Raw genomic sequence first — 10,999 nt, forward strand, 5'->3', positions numbered from 1 at the left:
TTAATGTACTATGGATTTTTTGGTTTCTTTTGTATGTTCTTTCCCCATGGTATAACCCATTTTCATTGTATTTGATGTTGGTGCCCTGTACCTTGTATATGATTTTTCTAATTTAGGGAGGGGAAGGGAAATAACAAAATGTTGAAACAAGGATACAGCTTGACCCATTGTAACAATGAGACGGCCAAGACACTATGATGAAAATGAACTTTACAACTTGGGAGGGGGAGGGAGTAGTTGGGGAGGTGAGGAGGGAAGGGATGGTAGGGGAAAAACAAAGGAGGGGTAACAATGCTCAATAGGAAATAAACTCATTACCTTACTCATGTAATGTAACCCCTCTGTACAGTATCTTTACAATAAAAAATGGTTTTTAAAAAAGGTTTATTATTCAACATGACAAGGGGAACTACTGAAATAAATTATTTTAACCTTACAAGTAAATTAGGAAGCAAAGTTTTTGTATACAATTAAGTCAAGAATTATTTGATCTTCTTCCCTAGGCAGATAAGAGGATAAAATGAGATATAGATGCTCACCTGGGGAGCACAGACCTAAAATATACAGTCCAAGCAAGCACTTACTATATAAAACCTTTAAATAGGAATTGACTAAACCTTTAAATAGGAATAGAGTAAAAGCCACTCAACATACATTATAACAATTTTTTTCTGCCTAATCTATTAAATACCACCTCTTACAGTACAGAGAAAAGAGATCTGAAAGAAAGCATACCATTTTGAAATTATTTATTTTGTTGCAAGGTGGTTAATATCAAATTTATACAAACAGGATTTCAACTAAAGGAAGTGTTTTCATTTGCAAGCCTATGGCGCTTAATTGTATGTCATGTAGCGTGGAGTGGCGCTGAATTTCGCATACGACTTAATAACCTTATTTACAGCTTCCAAGAAATCCTTCTCAGTTGCAATTTTTCTCCGTGCTCGGATTGCAAACATACCAGCTTCTGTGCAGACACTTCTAATCTCAGCTCCTATCAAACAGATACCAAATAGCCTTAGGTAAAGCAACCCAAATAGAGAGACCAGCAAAATAAGCAGTACCTCTTCACTTACCAGTGCTATTTGGACACAGTCGTGCTAACAATTCAAATCTGATATCTCTCTCAACACTCATTGAACGAGCATGAATCTTAAAGATGTGAGTCCGACCCTAAAAATATAGGAATCAACAAGTATTAAAATAAAACAAATCAGAGGAAAAAAATACTTCATTCTTTTTCTAAAATGAATTCTTTTTCACCTCTAAATCAGGTAGGCTAAATTCAATCTTTCTATCCAGTCTCCCTGGCCTCATCAGTGCTGGATCCAAAGTATCAGGTCTGTTAGTGGCCATCAGCACTTTAATGTTGCCTCGAGGATCAAAACCATCCAGCTGATTGATCAGCTCCAACATTGTCCTCTGTACTTCATTGTCTCCTCCAGCACCATCATCAAATCGAGCCCCTAAGAATACAAAAAAGATGTGCATGTGCACTCTCACTAGTGCTGCTCCTGGCTGGAAATGGACACTCTGGCAAAGTGCACATCCTACTTTGAAGCAAATCCTGTAATACCCTATTCTACATAAAACTAGAGAAGGAATCTTTGCTTTAAGAAGAATTCCCTATAGATTTATTTAACATAGACTCCTTTAAAGTATAAATTTTACTCTTTAAATCACTTAGCACTCCTACTATGTAATATAATATACACCTGGGCAAGGCAACATAGTCACACACACATTAGCACTGTAATGATGCTAGATCATATGTAGGAAAATGACATACTACCTTAAAGTTCTTTAAAAAAAATTGAATATGAAGCTGGGCACCAGTGGCTGACGTCTATAATCCTAGCTACTCAGGAGGCTGAGATCTGAGGATTGTGGTTCAAAGCCAGCCTGGGCAGGAAAGTCCATGAAACTCTTATCTCCAATAAACCACCAGAAAACTGCAAGTGGCGCTGTTGTTCAAGTGATAGAGCACTAGCCTTGAGCTGAAGAGCTTAAGGACAGCGCCCCGGCCCAGAGTTCAAGTCCCATGACCAACCAAAAAAAAAATTTTTTTTTAATATGGCTAAATCCACAAGATAGTAGAATCACAGCAGCTTATTATCTAGTTGCCTTGAATTTACTAAAGGCTCATGTCAGTCTCTTTCATTCAAACCAATGAAATGTATGTATGTATGTATGTGATGGCTGGATGGATGTATATACACATATGTGTATATATGTATATAAATACACTAAGTATATAAATTCATACTGTTTCACTAATGATTATGTATACTATAAACATACAAAAAATAGTGGCTGTAATCACAGCATGTAGAAGAATGAGGAAGATCAAAAGTTCTAGAACTTTTGATTAAAAAGAGAAAGATTAAAATGAAAAAATACGGGAAAATGCTAGAAGAGTAACTTTGATAAAGATGCATTTCTGAGTGCCAGTGCCTCCTATCTCTATAATCCAGGTTACCTAGATAGCTGAGATCTGAGGATTTCAATCATCAGTTCAAAGCTAGTATGAGCAGAAAAATCCATGAGATTCTTATCTCTAATTAACCACCAAAAAGCCAGAAGTAGAGCTGTGGCTCAAGTGGCAGAGCACTAGCCTTGAGCAAAAAAAAACTGCTCAAGGACATCATCCATGCCCTGAGTTCAAACTCCACAATTAGCACACACAAAGAAAGGAAGTTACAATATTACCTTCTTATACTCTAAAAAGCTACCTTATACATAATTCACTTTGTGAACCACAATAATTACTTCAGAGTCACAACACTGTCATATTGTGACCAAAGATGGCCTCTGAAAATAACAGTACTAAAACTAACCTCAACAATGCCCAAATAGTCTAAAATCAAGACTCCAGATATCTAGCCATGTTACCCAATGCGAGCCAAGGGTCTACTATGTGTTCAAGTCATTTCTGCAATTTCTAACTGGAGATTCAACACTTCTACAGATACTAGATACTAAGGATCACTACTCTGTAATAAAAACATTATTTTTAAGACTTTAATCTTTACAAAAAAAAGAAAAAAGCTAAAGCTTTGGAGGAAAGGGAAACAAAGGGTTGAATTTATCAAGTGTATTATAAGCATGTATAAAAATACCACAACGAAACTCGTTTGTACAATATATGCTAATTAAAAAAACTCAGATTCACTACCTTTATCTCAAGTTGACTTTATTAGTCTCAATATTAAATATTTTCCAATTATTTCTACTAAATAGCACTAATTTTAAGACCTGAAGAGTTCTTTTTTTGGGGGGGGAGGGGGAGGTTCGGTCATGGGGCCTGAACTCTGGGCCTGGGCACTGTCCCTCAGCTCTTCAGCTCAAGGCTAGTGCTCTACCACTTGAGCCACAGCATCACTTCCGGCTTTTTTCTTTTTGCTTATGTGGTGCTGAGGAATCGAACCCAGGGCTTCAGGCATGCAAGGCAAGCGCTCTACCACTGAGCTACCTTCCCAGCCCCCTGAAGAGTTCTTAAATTAGTATTGTTAAATAAAATAAACCCATCATTCTAGTCAGAAAATTTTAAGAAAAAATAAAATATCTGATATATCACTATTTTTTAATTATCTTTATGTATTTTAACAAAGGCATTTGAATCCAACATGTCTGTTTACGAGTACAATGCATTTATCAGACTGTTAAAAGTGCGGAAAAGTGTTGCTGGAATGAAATTTGTACACAAAGGCTTTGAAACATCAATTCTGTATAGTAATTCTTTTTCCTTTCTAGTGTAGTCCTACTTTTATGAAATCTGTGCCTTTTAATATGCCAAAGTTGGTAAGAATTGGAAGTAAAATTTTGTATAAGATTAACATATTAGGAAGTGGAGAAATGGATTAGTAGCAGAATGCCAGCCTTGAATGAAAAAGAGGCTAAGGAGAGCTTGAGGCCCTGAGTTTAAGACCTAGAATCAGCCAAAAAAAAAAAAGCATATTAAAAGTCTAACACATCACTTCTTAGCTTTCATGAAACCTAATCCTGAACTAATTCATTAAAATATCATTCATACCTCCAATGGCATCAATTTCATCAAAGAAGATAAGACAGGCTTTTTTGGTTCTGGCCATTTCAAAGAGCTCACGAACCATTCGAGCCCCCTAATGAGAAAAATTGATGTATTATTCAGAGTTTGTTATAAATTACAATAAACAGTATTTTTCACATTTTTTTTATTATTTAATCCTACAGGATGCTCAAGCATTATTATCTAAAATTTTTAATACTAGGGGAAAAAGAGAAATAAAGTTAAAAAAGTTGTAAATTTGATTGAAGTATATTGTAGCTGAGTGCCAGTGGCTCATGCATATAATCTTAGCTACTATGGAAGATGAGATCTGAGGATTATGGTTCAAAGCCAGTCTGGGCAGGAAAGAGTTTCCCTGAGACTCTTATCTTCAATTAGCCACCAAAAAAGGATCAGAAGCCTGGCACTGGTGGCTCACACCTATAATCTTAGCTACCCAGAAGGCTGAGATCTGAGGGTTGTGGTTCAAAGCCAGAAAACCAGAAATGGCGCTGTGGCTCAAGTGGTAGAGCACTAGCCTTGAGCTGAATTGCTGAGGGACAGCTCCCAGGTCCAGAGTTCAAGTCCCATGACAGACAAAAAAAAAAAAAAAGGATCAGAAGTGGAGCTGGGGCTCAAGTGGTAAGCACCAATCTTGAGCAAAAAAGCTTAAGAGACAGCACCCAGGCCCTGAGTTTAAGTCTCAGAACTAGCACAAAAGAATGTATATAATACATACATGAAAATATCACAATGAAACTCCTTTGTACAATTAATGTATATTAATTTAAAAGACTGATGGTTTGCTACCTATACCATTAAATTGGTCTTATTAACCTCAGTATTAAATCTTTCCATAATTATCTATTAAAGGGCACTGATTTAAAGACCTGAAGAATTCTTAAGTTAGACAAACAATAGCATCATTCTAGTCAGAAAAACTTGAATAACAACATCTGATCTGTCATGTGGAATTGTTTATCATTAAATCTGATTTCTAAGTTTTTATGAGAAAATCAAAGTTCATCTAACCAACTCATGCAGCTCCCTTTCTAATGTTTATTTAAGTATGCTAAGCATTAAGATTTCAGATACAATATATATAGCCCTAGACTTAATCCCTAAAAGATAACCATCAACATTCATACAGACAACCTGTTCTGTATTTCTCAGCAAACCATTAAAAAAACTGTCCCCAAGATGAGATTTCACTATGTGGTATTTCTGTGGTCTAACTTCACAAACCAAATATGAAGTTTCATCCTTATTTCCAAATGATCCCTGGCAGAGGGTGCTGACTTCCTGGCTTCTAAACTAATTTCACTCCACAAATTTCAAGACTTACTTCCTCAATACGAAATGAACATTTAAATTTTATTTATACCTTATAAACCTTCTACAGAGCTATACATTCTTTTATTTTGGTAAATGTACTTTACCTCACCAACGTATTTCTGTACAAGTTCGGATCCAATCACTCGAATGAAGCAAGCATCAGTCCTATTAGCCACTGCCCTAGCACACAGTGTCTTGCCTGTGCCCGGGGGACCGAACAGCAGCACACCCTTCGGAGGCTCAATACCAAGGTTAACAAACCTCTCTGGCTGTGATAAAGACACAATATTTACACTTACCATTTCTGTATCATAAAAATAAGAGATCAAAAAACTATTAGGCCTAAACTTATAAGCATGACCTAAACAAGAAAATCACCTTATTCTAAGATATAAAAGCTAAACAGGAAAGAAAGAACCAGATCACAAAAACTAAACTCTATTCATATCAACGTCTAAGGCTATCTTTTACTATTAAGTCTTTTTTTTTTTTTGGTATGGTTGTAGGGCCTGAACTCTGGGCCTGGGCGCTGTTCCTCAGCTCTTCAGCTCAAGGCTAGCGCTCTACCACTTGAGCCACAGTGCCACTTCCGGCTTTTTTCTTTTTGCTTATGTGGTGCTGAGGAATCGAACCCAGGGCATCATGCATGCAAGGCAAGCACTCTACCACTGAGCCACCTTCCCAGCCCTACTATCAAATCCTAACAAAATATTTTCCTCATTTTCAAAAGCAAAGGAAGGGGTGACACTGCACTTATTACCTTATGTGTAACACCTTAATAATAATAATAAAATTATATTTAAAAAAATTAAGTTTGGGCTGGGAAGGTGGCTCAGTGGTAGAGTGCTTGCCTTGCATGCATGAGGCCCTGGGTTCGATTCCTCAGCACCACATAAGCAGAAAAAGCCAGAAATGGCGCTATGACTCGAGTGCTAGAGCGCTAGCCTTGAGCTAAAGAGCTGAGGGACAGTGCCCAGGCCCAGAGTTCAGGCCCCATGACCGGCCAAAACAAACAAACAAACAAAAATTAAGTTTTACCAGGTGCCAGTGGCTCACGCCTACAATCCTAGCTACTCAGGTGGCTGAGATCCAAAGATCACAGTTCAAAGCCAGCCCAGACAGGAAAGTCCGTGAGACTCTTATCTCAAATTAACCACCAGAAAACCAGAAATGGTGCTATGGCTCTAGTGGTAGAATACCTACCTTCGTCTATACCTGTAACATATCTAACATATTGCTAGAGGTTCTCTCAATTTCCTTCGATAACGTAATCAGATCTTTTCTTTGTAAAAATACACTCAACCACTCAATTTGTTTTTGTTTTTCTCTTCTGAAACTTTCCACCTTTACATACCTCTATCTCTCAAAAAAATTTTCATTAAGGAAACTATTAAATCCAAAAACTAATATATAATTAATTGTAGTGATTAATACACAATTAACTATTATGTGTTTACACAAAGAAATTTAAATGCAACACTTACATGAAGCAGTGGGGTTTCAACTACTTCACGCAATTTCTCAATCTGCTCCTTACAGCCACCAACATCACTGTACGTGACATCAGGTTTTTCCTCTACCTGAGAGGGATAAAATTACAGCAGTAAAAGGCTTCTGACTCATTAAGAAAATTCAGACCATAACAAGAATTTTAATAATAATCAACTTACATACACAGCCCTATGTTCTAGAAGGAAGCTCAACAAAATACTACTAAAGACTTTTGTATTTGAGGAATTTTTTTTTTAATTTTGGTAACTCTTTAGCACATAACCATGTACTAACAGTTTATACTAACAGTTTGAGTTAAAATTTTTATTAACTTTTTTGAGCATAGAAGTAACTATATTACAAATCATGACAACTGTTCGCCCACTTAAGTCTTACCTGCATCATGGTCACTGTTGGGTCAATCTTAGGAGGCAGTGGAATATGAATTTGATACTTATTTCTGTCCACACTAAGGAAGTAAAAAAATACAATGATGTTCTTTACATTTTCACAAGGTTTTTATATTTAGTTGTTTATCCTCAAAACCTTATTTTAAGCAAGCAACAGAGGGCTGGGAAGTTGGCTCAGTGGTGGAGCGCTTGCCTTGCATGCCTGAGGCCCTGGGTTCGATTCCTCAGCATCACATAAGCAAAAAAGAAAAAAGCCGGAAGTGGTGCTGTGGCTCAAGAGCGCTAGCCTTGAGCTGAAGAGCTGAGGGACAGTGCCCAGGTCTAGAGTTCAGGCCCCACGACCGGACCCCCCCCCCAAAAAAAAAAACCAAGCAACAGAGACAGATCTCCACTAGTTATATAAAGAGAAACTGTGAAAACTCAGGACACTAAAGCCACCCTAAAATGGCAAATGATTCATAGGACAGCAATGAATCCGACAAAAAGCGAACAGGATTTAAAATTACTGAATGATTATGGCCATTTAATCATGTAATCCTTAATCATCATAAATGTCCTCAAAGCAAGTATTTCCTCTATCTGTACCATCTTAAATGGACTGATAAACTCATCTCTAAAACTCTGCCCTTAATTATGGCATTTGAAGCCATTCATAAGCAGTAGTAGTGAGGATGAGAAGGGGAAGCCAGTGGAAATTGTAATTGCATTACATCACTCCATTGCACATTAGTATTCTCTGGCAGTCCATTATTGGATTCAAATAATGAAATCAAGGATATGAATGTCTCATGTTATCTTTAATGAAAGAAGCACACTACAAATAGAAATCTTACCCAACTCTCATCCCTTCTTCAATGTCAGTAGGTGCCACCTGATCACTGAGGTCCACCACAAACTTGGCAAACTGCTTCACATTGATAATGTATTTTGGGTCCTCCGAATCAGCATTGATTATCTTTGTACACCTACCATAGCAAAAAGCTTGATTAGAGTAAGGAATCTAAACCACCAATAACAAATTCAAGTAACCAGACTCTCCCCAGGGAAGGTGGTGTACTACTGAGCCAGTGTAATCTAGAACTGTAGAAACTGGGTCACTTTTCTAGTACATTCCTTTGCTATCACAGATTGTTATCTTTTTTAAATTTTCCCTGTAAGATGACAACCAAGTTGTTTTTATCATCAAATCCAGTAATAAATGTGCTTTTTTTTTTTAGTTTATACTTTAGGTTCACTTTTATTATTAGTACTTTTGACTTACATTCTGCATGACTTGGCAAAGGTAAATTTGTAATACCATGTGTATTATAGCTCTATGTACTGAAGATCAAAAACAGAACATAGAAGTGGTACGTAACCTTTTCAACAAATGCAGAGATGCTCCCTTGTCACAGCTTGTGTTTATGTGACCTGACTCCGAGATCATTCTGTATGAACTGCTTTACCAGAAGGGAAACTGTTGAAATTAACTAGCCAAATTACTTAATACAAGTAGAGCCAACAAGAACCTGAACAAAAAATTGAAAAATATCACTGACAATAACAAACATTAGGAAAAATCTGTTCTTCAGTTAATACCACACCAGTTTCAGCTGAATGCTGGTGGCTCATGCCTATAATCTTAGCTACTCAGGAGGCTGCTATCTGAGGACTATGGTTTGAAGCTAACCAAGAAGAAAAGTATATGAGACTCTTATCTCCAATCAACTAGCAAAAGCTGGGTGTGATTCAAGTGGTAGAGTGCCAACCTTGAATGAGACCCTGAGTTCAAGCCTCAGCACCAGAACCAAAAAGTAAAAATAATTAATTAGCTAATTGATTTAAAAGAAATAAATTACTAGTTTCAGTTCTTGAAGAATTGTCATATATCTAAAGAAACAGGAGGGATAACTCAAGCAGAAGCAGTACAGTGCCTATCAAGTGTGAAGCCCTGTGTTGAAATACCAGTAATGCCAAGAAAAAAAAGAACAAACGTGAAATAATACATAAGCCATAGACAGCCAACTGGAACTTGCCCTGGGGAAGCTCTGCTGTTAGTCTCAACAAAAATTTAACATCAGTATCAAAGAACTAAAGAAAGGTGTGTCTATACAATTAATACAAAGTATAGGAACAATGTTATACCAAATGCAGAATATCAATTAAGAAAAAGATGAGACTGAATTATTATTTGGCCATAAAAATAAATGAAGCTTTGATACATGCTACAATATAGAAACTGCTTGTTTTCACGGATTTCAAAATTATATTTTTTATTTCATAATCACTTTAGTAAGCTACTATACAGAAGCGTATACACAGAGAAACATTTAATATGAATGTTTACTACAGCTTTGTGTATGATAGATTGCAATCACCTTCAATCTATGGATTATATATTTTTTTATAAAGAGAGAAAATAAAGCAGAGATACAACAAATTACATCTGAAAAATAACTTCAAGGTCTGCTTCTTTGTATGTAGACATGTACTTGAAGATATGCAGAAAGAGGACTGTAGGACCAACCATTTTCTGTAGTTATGTTTGAGGAAGAGATCATGGGAGAATAAGGGTAAGAAGAGAGGTATTCATACTTAGTTCTGTATCTTTCTTATCCTATGAACCATCTACATGATTATGTATATCTTGATTAAAACATAAATTTTTAAATGTAGACATTCATATAGAGGTCTCTATTTATGTGGAATTTGAAGTAAAAACAAATTTCCAGAGCACTGTGCTGCATACCTTGCAACCTGCAACGGTTGTTCACTCTGTAGAGTTTGCTTATCAGCAGCCAAATCCCAGAGTGCTGGTGGTGCCAGGCCAGTGTCAGACTCTTTAATACCTACAAGAGAAAAATCACTAAGTTCACCGAAATGCAGTGTTTTTCCTAAAACAAGCATTCTCTCCAGCACCATTGACCCTTTGGACAGAGTAACTTGTAGGGAGGACCCTGTGCATTTGTAGGAAGTTTAGCAGCCTCTAGCCTCTAGCCACTAGATGTCACTAATTCCATGTTCCATCCAGTCATGAGAATCAAGATCCTTCCAAACTTTGCCAATTAGGGGTTGAGAGGGTAAGGTAACCTCAATCCAGGTGAAAACTACTGACCCTAAAGTAATTATCAAACAGAAAAATTAAAAATAAATCAAGACTGCAGGAGTTGGTGGCTCAGGGGCTGAATCTTAGCTACTGAGAAGGCTCAGGTCAAAGCCAGTCCAAAGAGTAAAGTCTATAAGACTTTTATCTCCAATTAACCACCAAAAAAGCTGAAAGTGGTAGAGTGCTAGCCTTGAGAAAAAAGGTCAGGGACAGTGCTCTGGCCTTGAGGTCAAACAGTAGGACTGGCACACAATCAATACCATATTTGATAGTTTTCATGTAGGTCAGAAACTTCTCCATTCTAGTTCCCAAAATGAAAATTTCTATCAAGCAATAATGGCCCACTCACTTTAGCAATACTTCTCTGTGAAATCACATCACCATATCTTTATTTAAAAAAAAAGATTGTGGCTTATTAGAGTTGACTGAACTAGTCTTTGACTAATAGAAACATTGCTTGTTTAGAGAATGTTTCTCAATTCCATTAGCACTAAACCTGTCTGTAAATAACCCTTGCTTTCACTGTATTTGATGGTATAATTTTTTGTTTTTGGATCCAGTCATGGGGCCTGAACTCTGGGCCTGGGCGCTGTCCCTCAGCTCTTCAGCTCAAGGCTAGCGCTCTACCACTTGAGCCACAGTGCCACTTCT

General features: G+C 36.9%; 1 protein-coding gene across 1 annotated transcript in view; it reads right to left on the minus strand.

Annotated features, from left to right (window-relative positions):
* Positions 1-735: 735 nt before the first annotated feature.
* The window catches only part of Psmc2 (proteasome (prosome, macropain) 26S subunit, ATPase, 2), a 17,760-nt gene continuing 7,496 nt past the window's right edge, over positions 736-10,999 (minus strand). The window contains exons 2-10 of the mRNA XM_013035266.1: positions 9,992-10,091; positions 8,097-8,228; positions 7,250-7,322; positions 6,847-6,942; positions 5,467-5,631; positions 4,034-4,121; positions 1,264-1,466; positions 1,077-1,173; positions 736-994 (exon numbers count right to left, since the gene is read on the minus strand). Of these exons, the coding sequence (XP_012890720.1) occupies positions 837-994; positions 1,077-1,173; positions 1,264-1,466; positions 4,034-4,121; positions 5,467-5,631; positions 6,847-6,942; positions 7,250-7,322; positions 8,097-8,228; positions 9,992-10,091 (1,112 nt within the window). The 3' untranslated portion in view covers positions 736-836. The remainder of the gene's footprint in view (positions 995-1,076; positions 1,174-1,263; positions 1,467-4,033; positions 4,122-5,466; positions 5,632-6,846; positions 6,943-7,249; positions 7,323-8,096; positions 8,229-9,991; positions 10,092-10,999) is intronic.

This window comes from Dipodomys ordii, unplaced genomic scaffold (assembly GCF_000151885.1).
Source record: "Dipodomys ordii isolate 6190 unplaced genomic scaffold, Dord_2.0 Scaffold207, whole genome shotgun sequence".
Taxonomy (NCBI): Eukaryota; Metazoa; Chordata; class Mammalia; order Rodentia; family Heteromyidae; genus Dipodomys; species Dipodomys ordii.